The sequence below is a fragment of the Colletotrichum scovillei genome (genome assembly GCF_011075155.1).
Source record: "Colletotrichum scovillei strain TJNH1 chromosome Unknown Contig00005, whole genome shotgun sequence".
Taxonomy (NCBI): domain Eukaryota; kingdom Fungi; phylum Ascomycota; class Sordariomycetes; order Glomerellales; family Glomerellaceae; genus Colletotrichum; species Colletotrichum scovillei.
Window position 1 is genome coordinate 985,020 of NW_023336263.1, and position 12,917 is coordinate 997,936.

The 12,917-nt window shown below is 43.2% G+C and overlaps 4 protein-coding genes across 4 annotated transcripts; 3 read left to right on the plus strand and 1 right to left on the minus strand.

Moving 5' to 3' along the window:
* Positions 1-3,521: 3,521 nt before the first annotated feature.
* On the plus strand, positions 3,522-4,400 carry HER10_EVM0002496 (fungal specific transcription factor domain-containing protein; the record flags this gene model as incomplete). Its single annotated transcript, XM_035472204.1, has 3 exons — positions 3,522-3,530; positions 3,587-4,273; positions 4,347-4,400. 3 exons carry the CDS (start codon positions 3,522-3,524, stop codon positions 4,398-4,400), a joined length of 750 nt encoding a protein of 249 aa, XP_035333789.1.
* A 484-nt stretch (positions 4,401-4,884) lies between these two features.
* On the plus strand, positions 4,885-6,894 carry HER10_EVM0002415 (putative fungal specific transcription factor domain-containing protein; the record flags this gene model as incomplete). Its single annotated transcript, XM_035472128.1, has 2 exons — positions 4,885-6,253; positions 6,309-6,894. Exons 1-2 carry the CDS (start codon positions 4,908-4,910, stop codon positions 6,892-6,894), a joined length of 1,932 nt encoding a protein of 643 aa, XP_035333786.1. The 5' UTR covers positions 4,885-4,907.
* A 65-nt stretch (positions 6,895-6,959) lies between these two features.
* Positions 6,960-10,153, minus strand: HER10_EVM0012221 (uncharacterized protein; the record flags this gene model as incomplete). Its single annotated transcript, XM_035481619.1, has 6 exons — positions 6,960-7,252; positions 7,307-7,604; positions 7,662-7,741; positions 9,611-9,691; positions 9,746-9,871; positions 9,937-10,153. 6 exons carry the CDS (start codon positions 10,151-10,153, stop codon positions 6,960-6,962), a joined length of 1,095 nt encoding a protein of 364 aa, XP_035334467.1.
* A 463-nt stretch (positions 10,154-10,616) lies between these two features.
* On the plus strand, positions 10,617-12,910 carry HER10_EVM0004312 (putative POT family protein; the record flags this gene model as incomplete). Its single annotated transcript, XM_035473961.1, has 9 exons — positions 10,617-10,928; positions 10,986-11,041; positions 11,120-11,247; positions 11,323-11,614; positions 11,674-11,772; positions 11,821-12,070; positions 12,145-12,301; positions 12,362-12,608; positions 12,685-12,910. The coding sequence occupies exons 1-9, from the start codon at positions 10,779-10,781 to the stop codon at positions 12,908-12,910; spliced, it is 1,605 nt and encodes a 534-aa protein (XP_035333906.1). The 5' UTR covers positions 10,617-10,778.
* Between the last annotated feature and the right edge of the window lie 7 nt (positions 12,911-12,917).

Consider the following 12,917-nt stretch of genomic DNA (forward strand, 5'->3'; position numbering starts at 1 on the left):
ATTTAAAAAAGTAAAAACTAGGGATTAATTTTATAGTATTTAAATATTAGAGTTATTTAAAATTAACTAAATTAAAGGATTTATTTTATTTATAATTAATATATTAAGAGAGTTATTAAGAAGTTCGATTTTATTAATTTTAATATATTTATAATATTATTACTAACCATATTAATTAAAAAACTTAGGAGTAGTATTACTAGCTAAAACTAAGTTATTTTAAGAAAAAATAAGGTCGATTTTATATATAGTAATTATAATATAACCTAACGTTACTTTTATATACGCTTTATTCTTTTAGTTCTTAATAAACCTATTTTATTAATATTATTTTATTATAAATTAAATTATATAATACTTATATTATATATGTTATTTTATAATTTACTTTAGTATTTTAGGGGTAGGTAAATATTATTAATTATAAGTAATACCTCGTTTATAAATAATAAAAACTTAATACTTATTTTAGGGATATATAATCTTTTTTTAGTGGACTTATTTAATAAAAGTTATAAAATAAAATATAATAATAATTTTAATAATTAAGGCCGAACTACTTAGCTTAGAATATATTATTAAAGAGACTTTTATTTTAAAATACTTATTTAATAATATATTATTTAAGCTTAGTAACGTTTAGAAAATTTATTATAATAATCGTTAAATAATTAAACTTATAATAAAAAGGGAATATATTTTAACTTATTTTTATTATATTAATATTTAAAATATATAGCTATATTAAGAATATTTAAAAGATCTTTTAAGTAGTTTATATATTAATAAATAAGATATTAACTAACGGTTTTATAAAAAGCTTTTATAAATAAAGTTCGAGTACTTTATATTATTTCTAAATATAAAGGATATATAAAAATAATTATATAAAACGAAGGAATATTAAAGAAGTAATAAAACGCCCTAAGTAGCCTAAGTTTTTAATTTATAAATATAGTTTATAATTAAGGAGTATAAAATTATTTTAATAACCTTATTAAGTTAGTTATTTATTTAAAAGGTAAGTATATATTTATTTAAAAGGATTTTAATACGGGTATTACGTTTATAAAGATATAGATATTAATAAAAATATCGATTCTAATCTAAATATTATTAACTTTTATAAATAAAGCTTTTAATATTTTTATATTCTTAACTAACCTTTTTAATTTAGTTTTAAATAAAAGAGAGCGTTAATAAATATTTTTTATTCTTAACTTTATTTATATAAATTATTTTATTTTTATTATTATTTAAGAACCCGTTAGTTATTAAGGCTTTACGTAACGTATATATTATATAAATTAAGGTTTAAAATAATTAATAATTAATTTAAAATAATAATACGTATAAAGACTAACTTTTATAATATAGCTACTTTATTCTTTTTTTATTTATTTAAAATATAAGAACTTCTTATTTAGCTCGTATATACGCCTTATAAAGAAAATATAACTAAACTTCTTATTAATTTAGTAATACGTATATTTATTATTAATATTTAAACCTAAGAAGTATTACCCTCTATTCGTTTATTAAAAGTATTTTTAATATAACCTAAGTATTTAAAATTAAATAGTAATAATACTTACTTAAGAAGTCCTTTAGTACTAGGGTACTAAGGGGTATATTATTAAAAATTAAAATTATAAATAATAATATTAAAAAAGGATATTATATTTATAAAAACTACTTTATATTTATTAAGAAGGGGCGAGAGGGGGCTCTAAACTACTTTTATTTTTATTTACTTCTTAAATAATATTTTTTTAACCTCGTAACTATTATTAATAAGTTTAAAATAAAATTATAAAATAATATTATCGTTTTACTAATTAATATTTAATATAAAAATAAATTACGTATTTAGAGGCGGATTATTATTATAAATAAGAGAACTATTATTTTCTTTTGAGTTCGTTTTAAAATACTTAACTTCGCGCGCTATAATAATATAAGTACGCTTTTTAACCTAGGTTTTTAAATATTTATTTTAAATAATAATATTAATTAAGATTTATATTCCTAAGTAATAAATATATATATAAACGTAATTAAAAACTAAAAATAAGAGTATATATATATAATTAGTATTATTATATAAGTTAAAAGGAAAAAAGTTAGAATAATAAGTAATTATAAAGAATTTATTTATTTATTTATTTTAAACTAAAAGTTAATTATTTAATTAATAAAAGCTACCCTTAATCCTACTTATTATTAATAAAAAGCCTTAAGATTATTTATAATAACGAATATAATTAATAAACTACTATTTATTTACTTTATATTTATAACTTAGTATATAGTATAATTTATTTTATAATTCTTTTATAATTAAAATTTTATATAATATTATTTAAATTTATGTATTTAGTAACTCTTTTATAATAATATAGGTAGTTTAATACGCTTTTTTAAATAAGGATTTATTTAGGAGGGTATATTATAATAACCTTAACTATTTATAATCTTATTATATATTATATAACCTTAGTTATATAATTATTAAGGTCTATACTTATTTATACCCTTTATTTTAGGGCGAGTCTCGTGCCTATTTCTTACTTTTAATAGACAACCGTTCTCTATATTTAACGTCGATACCCCTATTATGACTATACGACACTTCTGAAAGAGCCGATCTTATCCTGCGTCGTATTGCGGCGATCACGGAAGGTATTAGGCCGGCGGTTCTGCCGGCCAACCGGCTATATAGGCTCTGAAGTGCAACGATGTACTAATTAAGGCTTGAGTGCTACATCAATTTGACAGGGCTTTGTAACTGACCAATGCTTCCGCCTGCCAGTATTGACTTCATGGGGCTTTAGATATCGAAGTTTGGCTCAATGGACATGCCGAGACGGCCTAGCCGGGGCAATTGACCCACGTGGTGAACGACTCATATAAGGAAGGGCCGAACTAATATCAATTGTACTCCATGAGTGCCGGAAGCCATTTTTGAGAGTCCGTTTACACGAAGATGATAATAGTTCATGTTGAAAGGTTGGAGGAAGGAGAATAGCGCAGACTGGCTCCCGGCTCCCACCCTGTATGCTGGATGCGTTGTATAAGTAAGTATTCAACAAGCAGGTTTGTATGGTTTCTGCCTGCAAATGCTTTTCACAACCTGATAGTCATTTGACCTCTTCGCAATCGAAATTTACTTGCTGAATTCGAAGTCGTCCGCTCCAGCGTCGTTTCCACTCGTCGAAGTAGCCATGAAGTGGAACACCTTCGCCATAGTCGTAGCAATCGCGGGCAAAGAATGTGCCGCTCATGCTACTTTTCAACAACTCTGGGTTGATGGAGTTGACATGATACGTCTTTACTTACCCTTTACAAGGGAAATGATACATTGACTGACCTTCTCTCACGGCTCGCAGTGCGCAAGATTGCCCCAAAGCAACTCGCCCGTTACCAATGTCGCCGGCAACGAGATCAGATGCAACGTCGGAGGAACAAGCGGCGTCAACGCCAAATGCCCTGTCAAAGCTGGTGGAACAGTCACCATTGAGATGCATCAGGTAAGCTATCGGTCCCCCATTGCCATGAAAAGATCACTGACACAGGACGCGAACAGCAAAACGGTGACAGAAGCTGCAAGAATGAAGCCATCGGCGGCGCGCACTACGGTCCAGTCATAGTCTACCTTAGCAAGGTCGACAACGCCGCCACAGCCGACGGTTCTGCTGGCTGGTTCAAGATCTTCCAAGACGGCTGGTCCGCGAAATCCGGCTCCGGCTCCGGCGATGACGATAATTGGGGCACTAAAGATCTCAATACCTGCTGCGGCAAGATGGACATCCCCATCAGCAAAGACATTGCCGACGGAGACTACCTTCTCCGTGCGGAAGTCATTGCTCTTCACGCTGCCGGGCCTTCAGGCGGAGCGCAGCTCTACATGACGTGCTTCCAACTCTCGGTCTCGGGCGGTACAGGGACGGCAAAGCCTGCGACAGTCAGCTTCCCCGGTGCGTACAAGGCGAGCGACCCCGGTATTGCTGTCAACATTCATTCAAAGCTATCTGGATATACTGTCCCCGGCCCCGCTGTTGCTTCTATCGGGACCACGAAGACGGCGGGATCTGCATGCAGCGGGTGCGCATCTACATGCGACGCAGCCAAGGGACCTGTCGGCACGGCGCTTCCTGTATCGCCTGTAGGTGGAGGAGGCACTTCTCCTGGGACTGGAAGCCCGCCCTCGTGTACTGTCCAGAAGTATGCGCAATGTGGTGGTCAGGGTTGGACGGGATGCACCACCTGTGCCGTAAGTTGCCCGCCTTGTCATGTTCGAGTCCCGTTTCTAGGTCCTTGTACTAACAATTGCCCTCTAACCACAGTCGGGTTCAACTTGTCAGGGTATTTCGGCACCGTACTATTATCAGTGTGCTTAGTTGCTTGGTCCAAGGGTTTGAATGGTGACTTGGAGCCTCGAGTCCGAGTTCCTCCCTTGAATGCACCTCAGTTGTTATTCGCCCAGAAGAACTACGAATATGAGTAAGTCAGAAGTATTTCACTCCAAATGAAGATAAAATCTCAGGATCCTTCTGATGTTGCCTTTGGTAGGTTGAGCGATAATTACATGTTGTGAAGTAGAAAGGCGGACCATCAACTCCCAGGCAAGGATCTCCCCAGCCGGTACCAGCTGTTCGCATCGATTTCGGCTTAGCCGTGATCCACGCGCGTAGTTGACCCGAGTCTCCTGCAACTTCTTCCTGTCATGCTTCGTCACTCAAGTAGGGCGAGCTGTCAGTCGCATGCTCTACTTTGTCTGCATCTTGTTCAACGATGGCTTTCAGACTGGCTCGGTGTCTCCATCGTGAAATTATAGATGACCCGTAAGCCCTCTCCCAGACAGCCTTGTTCGAAAGCCAAGGCGCGTTGAGCGCTTTCTCGACAGGATGTCTGGTCAACAGCGAAGATATATGAGCAAGCGCCAGCGCCCATGTGACTTCTGCCGCTCTCGCAAGACTGCGTGTCGGATTGATCAAGCGCCGCCATGCCGCCTCTGCGTATCACACAACCGCCAGTGTACTTTTATCGAGGCTGCTGCGCCTAGGAAGAAACTATTGACGTCTGACGACGGCCCTAGTGTGGTCGGCCTGTCGAGCTCATCTCATGTTGATACACCCATCATGGCATTGCCGACAACAGTACCAACCCCTTCGCAACTTCTTCCGCAGTCTCCACACAAGGAGCTTGGTCAGTTGGACTATACTGGCGACTTCAACTTTAGCACGACCCAGTCCGAATTCGAGGCAATGTTCCGAAGTCCGCAAGCTCCAAGCGCCTCTTCAAGCGTATGGGCGAGAAGTACACCTGGTCAGTCAGGCTCAACAGAGGAGGCCGAGTATCCTTCAGGTGCCCACCCGCAACTGCTAGGTCTTAGCGGTGATATGGATCCCCTTCTCCTGCGTCATTATCGTTTTGATGACCGCGGCATGTTCGGGTTCAAGGAGCTTGCTATCCACTCGGTGAAAGAACAACCAGTACCTTGTCACTTTCTTGTCTCACAACAATCTATCTTCTCTCGTCGCAGACAAGAGGCTGGCTCCGATCAACCACAAGAAAGCACGAGCAGACAGGAATTAGAGGATGTGATTCCAGCCCGCGTCGGCGAGCGTCTCATCAAACTCTTCTGGGATTTCATTCAGCCCCAGTGGCCCATTCTATCTACATCACAACCTGTAGAGCCATCCTTATCACCTCCGTATCTTCTTGCCGCTATCTATTCTATCACTTTACCATTTGCGCTTCACGATGATAAGCTAAGTGTCGACGTTGCGTATGACAACCCTCCCTACCCGGACTTGGGCCAAATTATCAACAAGGCTCTCACCTACGAAGTCCATTCGCCGAGCATAGCGGTTGCTCAGACTCTTCTGCTCCTTGCTTTACGCCCATCTGCAGACCCTCTCGTCGCAGACACGACGTACAGGCGGGACATCCTGGGGAGGCTGGTTGCTTGTGCAACTACGCTGGGTCTTCATTTGGATCCCTCGGGATGGTCAATACCAGATTGGCAAAAGGCCCAAAGACAGAGGCTATCATTCTGTATCTTTGTCGCCGATACTTGGATAGCCTGCGTTCAGGGGTCTCCAACACTAATTCACCAAGATAATTGGCTTATTACCGCGGTGGAACATGGAAGCTTTGTTGCTTCAGGACTGCGGGATCAAGATGAGACTCAGCTTTGCCAGTTCTCTGCTGTCACTGAAACTCTCAACACGGCGCTTACCAGTCTTTAGTAAGATGCGCTTTTCCTTTGACCTTTCTACTCGCAATGCTAATGATTACCATAGTTCAGCCCGCGCTGTCAATGACTTGACCAAAAACCACGAGAGGACCTCCGTCTTAACGAAGTCTCTGCTCCATAGTCTTGCCTCGGTCACGGGACCGACTGTGTCGGAATCAAATCCACAACGTTCTGCTCAGCTTTATGTTCGTATGATCATCTTGCGGGCTGGACTTCGCCCAGTGCTATTCCAGAGTACAACAGATCACAACTTATCTGACAAAGAAACGAGCATGACGGAAGAGCTGAGACAATCTATGCGAGACTGTACTCGTGGTCTATCTGATGTCGTGAAGAGCCTGAGCTCAGATACAGATAACGTCTTTTGGCCATCTTGGACTCAGCTCATCTTTTCCTCAATTTGCTTTACTCAAATGACAATGGCCATCTCCTCACACACTTACCAAGAAGCTTCTGATTGGATCACTGATTTGCAGTCCACACGGAAGAGTCTTCGATTGAAAGTGGTGTCATATCCCTTCCTGCGCCTGGGTTTGCTGAGAATCGATGCTCTTTTCTGGCGAGGTCTTACCGACGTCTTACACCTCGAGGAGCACGTCAAAGAAGCATTCATGGCAGCAGAGTCCGCATGAGTGCTTAAATTTACTGGGGACTAGAAATCTTTCAATAGTCTATTCTAGTTTCTGAGTTTCGACTCTCAGTTGTCATAGTGGACTGCCCTAAGTAGCTCAGCTGTGTCTTCAATAAACTCGAAACTCTTAGAAAGGCCCCGTTCAGGATGGTTGTAGTGAGCAAATGCATGAGGAACTCCTGTGTATCGTTTCATTGAAACCTGATTCCCTGCATCTCGAAGCAGCTTTCCGTAGTATTCTCCTTCGTCCCTTTCCAAATCGAACTCTGCAGTAATTATATGTGCAGGTGGCAAATCAGCAAATTTCGGCGCTAATACCGGTGTAAGCTTCCAGTTGTTGAGGAGTCGTGCTTGTTCATCTATGTTCATGGATCAGCGCAAACTTCGAAAGGCACAGTTCCGTTTTCCCTCACCATCATCTTCCCCAAGCCAGTACTTCAAAAACCATTGTTCTCGCCCGAGAGGTCCCCAAGGTAGATCTTGATACAAACGAGCGCTCTCATATGGGCAATTTGACTTGTCGAGTCGCTTGATACTTCTGTGACAGTACCTCATGTCGGTCGCTGGCACAATCATGAGATGCAACTTGATTGCTATAGCCTCGTCTCTTGCAAAATGAGCAAGCACCGCTGACATCTGACCACCTGCCGAAAGCCCACCGAAAGACACGCTTTTCGGATCGATATTCAAAGCATTCGCGTTTTTGATGGCCTATATCACTGTCCGTTAGCTGAGAAACTGTGGTACCCGATCCGAGTTAGCACTAACCCATTTCACAGCATCCCAGCAATCGTAGATGGCAGTCGGAAACTTGTGCTCTGGGCCCATGCGGTAGTCTACATCGATGACTTTGATGTTGGACTTAAGTCAAACCCCCCACTTCCCGGCACCCCCCTGTTTCTGGCACCCACAAAAACGCGAAAATCCACCACAACGCAATGCCCACCCCCAACCTCCTTTTATCACAACATTTTCAATTCGAGTCCAAATGGGCTCATTTTTTGCACATACCTTCTTCTATATCTAATGCCTCAATATACCGAAGATCAGCTTCGTCAGGCTCTCGAGGACATCTCAAACGGCAAGAGTCAAAGAGAGCCTCATTGGAGTATGGGATACGATCAACCCACTCAACTACGTCTCCAAGGTGGTCAGACTAGGAAAGTGGCTTTTGCTGACTGGCAGAGGCTGTCTCCTGACCAGGAGAGTAAGCTGGCACAATGGGTTCGCATTCAGGCTTCTGGGCCTCGCACCAACGCACCAACAGGTGAAGGAATTCGCAGAGCGAGTTCTGGCTGCTGCTGGGGATACCAAACCATTAGGAAAAGGCTGGATCTATGCCTTTGAGAAGGAACCCTATCATTAAGGTTCAGAGAAGTCGTTCCATCGATTCTAGACGCGTTAATGGGGCATCTACTGAGGTCATTAGGAACTGGTTTAAGTTCCTTGCTATCCCTGAGATCAAGGACATCAAACCAGCCAACAGATATAATATGGATGAGACTGGCATCCTCGAGGGTCAGGGAGCTAATGGGTTAGTGCTGGGCATGGCTGAGACGACGTCTGTTCGCAAGAAACAACCTGGGTCGAGGGCATGGGTCTCTATCATTGAGTGTATCTCAGCCTTGGGTAGGGCACTTCGTCCTCTTATCATTTTCAAGGGAAGACGGTCCAACAACAGTGGTTTCCATTACATCTGGTTCCATACGATGGGTGGGAGTTTACAGCAACAGATAATGGCTGGACTACAGACTTAACTGCCATTGAATGGTTAGAGAAGGTGTTTATCCCACAGACTATGCCGAGAGCTGAGGGCGAGGCTCGACTGTTGATTGTGGATGGGCATGGAGTCATACGACGACAGACTTCATGTGGAATTGCTATATTAACAATATCCATTTACTGTTCTTACCACCACACTCCTCTCATGTCCTCCAGCCACTTGACCAGTCTGTCTTCAGCCCTGTTAAGTCAGCCTATCGGAAGGAGCTCGGTTACTTGTCTCAATGGAACGACTCTACCATTATAGGTAAAAGGAACTTCCTGGACTGTTACCAGAAGGCTCGACTTGCTGGTCTATCAGTCTCGAACATCAGAAGTGGTTGGAAGTGGACTGGTCTACACCCTGTAGCGATGGTTAAGCCCCTGATGAACCCTATGGTATTACCTGAGCCTTCTGCTAAGCCCACCACACCCAAACCAACCAGTCGGGGCAAAAAGCGATGCCATAATGGTCAACAAACTACCCTGTTGAGCCATGGGATTCTGCTTCCTCTGCAGTGGTCTGGTCGACACCCAGGAAGCTGGCAGAGCTCAGCGGTCAACTGCACTTATACACAACTCGACAATGATACCAGCACTCAACGGCTGCTGTTCAGGAAGGTGAAAAAGGCTTCACAGAGCAGGCCTGGCAACTGGCAGCTGCCCAGCAGCAGCTGGCTCACCTGAGGCTCAAGTTACCAACGCTGCAGTTAGGAAGAGGAAGACTGTTCAGATCGATCCCAACACGAAGTTTGCGAACATCAGGGATATCCATCGGGCTCAAATCGAAGCGGGTGAAAAGGAGGTTATTACGGCTGAATCCAGCGACTCTGAATGCCCTAGTGAGGCTGGCAGTTGTATTGTAGTGGGTGTGGTTGAGGATCAATAGTTAATAGTAATGAGGAGGTTGGGTTGTGATCCCATCGTTTTTGTGGGTGCCAGAAACAGGGGGGTGCCAGGAAGTGGGGGGTTTGACTTATTGCAAATGTGCCGGCACCATGCAGCCTCACTCTGAAGCCCGCCCAGCACCCATCCTCCTGTGAGTGTAATATGAGCACAGTTCTATCAAGAATATCTTGGATGTCTACTACCTCCATGGAAGTTAAGGTGTACGGGAAAAGGTCCGGAACCCTCGGGAGAGTATATCCTCACCGACACCTTTCCACCCGGTGTAGTCACTGGGATCTTGCGGTCTTCAACGTGGAAGACTTCAGGGCCTAAGAGTTTTCGCCTCAACACAACTCTCAAGCTCACAGCAATTCTGCTTTGGAGTTCAACATACCTCTGCAAGTTAGAAAGGTAAAGCTGTATTTGGCTGGATCTTTTCGGTATTGTTCGAGTTCAACTTCGTCCGCTCTGACCATTGATCCACCGTACTCATTCCATAGTTGAACCCATTGAGGGTCGATGCCAGGATACTCAGTCGCAGAGAATGCAAGCCGATCAGCGACCGGTCCTGGTGCGTGCTGTGAGTCTTTGACTTTCCTCGGAACTGTCATCCTTAACCAGAAGTCTGATTGCCGTGCTCTCAGTGGATTTGAGAAAACAGATTTTTGGCCCAAGTGGCTTGACTTTGATATGCCAACTCAGGTGAAACTCGAGGGAGAAAACATTAAGACGCAAGCGCAGTTGCAATGATTCGCCCATTATCTTACTTTCCGGGCTCTATCTCCGGACCGGAGGACCTACTTTCATCCTCATACCCGTCCGCCGCCGACATTACATCCCATTGGCGGCGTTCACTTGGCCGATCTTGGTGGAGACGGCGGCCGAAGCCCCCATTTTGATCACGGTGTTGAAGTTCATTGGTGGCGTTCTTCTCAAGTGCCATTGATGATAGGCCAGAGAACGCCACCAATTAAAACTCCAGAAAACGGCCCAGCGTTATCTTCCATATCTGTTGATGCTTGTCCGTGTCCGGGGGACCCCGCTTTGCACTCCGCGCCGGATCGAGTCAAGAAACTAATAGCCAACCAAGACTCGGAGCATCGAAGATCGGTATTGGACTCCTGATCATGTATTTGACTCCAGAACATTGCACCTTGTTGAATCATGCCGTTTTGATACCAGTTCTTGTTGCATCTTTCAAGGCCCATATGCATTGTTGCTGAAGCTTCAGTCACGATGACCGACGCAAAGGACAGCATCACTAGCCCAGAAGAAGCCCAAGTGCAACCCGATGGGCCTCTCAAGTTACCTGCACAACAATGGCAAGGTCTACGAAGAGTCCCGGATAAGCTACCAGCTGTCGCCCTGTTGATTCTAGTTGTGGAAGTATGTAACTATATCTCAGCGCTAAGAAGCATGACAAGACCTAACTGAGGTTCTCAGCTTGGAGAGCGGTTTACATACTTCGGGCTTAGCGGTCCCATTCAAAACTACATCAAGTAAGAACGGCCAAATCCAGCTTCAACCTGCCAAGTTGCGTACTTAGTCAATGATTAACTAACTCTCAAACTTGACAGCAATCCTTATGACCCTACATCTAACCTGCCTGGTGCCCTCGGCTGGGGTCAAGCGGTAGCGACAGCATTGGGTAACTTCTTCAAGTTCTGGGCCTATGCATCCACTGTAATTGGAGCTATCATTGCAGGTGAATTAGAATATGACTTCCAGTCTCACTTGAACGCGTTTTCGGAAAGAGCACCTCTGACATCGAGAATGGTAGACCAGTACCTTGGAAAGTTTAAGGCGATCCTTGCTGCCTGTGCCGTGTACATCGTCGGCCTCATCATCCTCGTCGCGACTTCGACACCTGCGTCGATCATGAATGGCGCGGGATTCGGTGGTTTGATTGCAGCTATGATTGCAATTGGCCTCGGAACTGGCGGTATCAAGGCCAACGTGACGCCGATGTGTGCGGAACAATACCAGAACTCACACCCAGTTATTAAAACCTTGAAGTCAGGCGAAGAAGTGTTAGTTGATCCTGAGCTCACAGTACAGAGACTCTTCATGTGGTAAGCCGGTTTCCAGAGCCTATGAAGTCAACGGCTCAGACTCTTTAACACTTCTGCAGGTTTTACTGGGTTGTCAACATCGGCGCATTGTCGCCATTGATCACTGTCAACGTCGAAGCACACCATTCTTTTTGGCTGGCGTACCTCATCCCACTGATGTAAGAGACCCAATTGCCATATACTGGAGTGGCCACTGACAATCGCAGCGCCATCATTATTTCTGCCGGCATCTTCATCTCGGGACAGAAGAAATATGTCAAGGTTCCCCCAGAAGGTTCTGCCATAATTGACGCTCTCCAAGTCACTCGCATTGCTATCAAAGAAAGGGGGTTCAACAACGCGACTCCTTCGGCTTTGAGAGAATCTGGGCGTGATGGAAACTACGCGATCGCAAGTGAGACCAGATACACTGATGGATATGTGATGGATGTAATGCGAGGACTGAAGAGCTGCAAGGTGAGTCAACAAACATCCATCTTCTGACTGAGTCTGAGTATTGCGTTGGGCTAATTGCTAGATTCGACTCCTAGATGTTCTTATTCTTCCCTCTCTACTTCATTTGCTGGATCCAAATCTGGAATAATCTCATTTCTCAAGCGGGCGAGATGGCCTTGCACGGAACTCCAAACGATCTGCTGCAAAATCTGGATCCTATCGCCTTGTGCATCTTCATCCCTTTCTTAGACGGTACGCGATTGATTGCATGGTTTCCGTTGACCTCACTGTATCGATACTGATAAAGTTTAGTGATTGTGTATCCCATGTTCCGCAAATACCGCATTGACTTCGACCCAGTCACCCGAATCTTCGTAGGCTTTCTCTTCGCCTCCATATCCATGGTCTACGCCAGTGTTCTGCAGCATTACATCTACAACTCCCCGCCCAAAAGCATTCACGTCTGGATACAGGCCCCCGCTTACATACTCGTGGCGTTTTCCGAAGCGTTCATCATCGTCACCGGACTAGAGCTAGCTTTCACCCAAGCCCCAAAGAAGTAAGCTTACCGGTATCCCGCCTGGACTCAGGGGTCTTGATAAGACTACCTTGCTGACAACGTCATTTAACTTCAGTCTTCGTTCGGTTGTGTCTGCCCTATTTTGGTTGACTATTGGCATCGCCGCCGCCATTTGCATTGCGCTTGCGCCTGTTTCGCAAGATCCTTACCTCGTTTGGATGTATGGTTCGCTGGGCATTGTTGGTTTCGTCTCAGGATGCGCTTTTTACTTTTGCTTTCATCCTGGGCACAATAGGAAAGTGATGGATCAAGGGGTCATTATCGATGGCACAGAACCTTGAGTCGGTC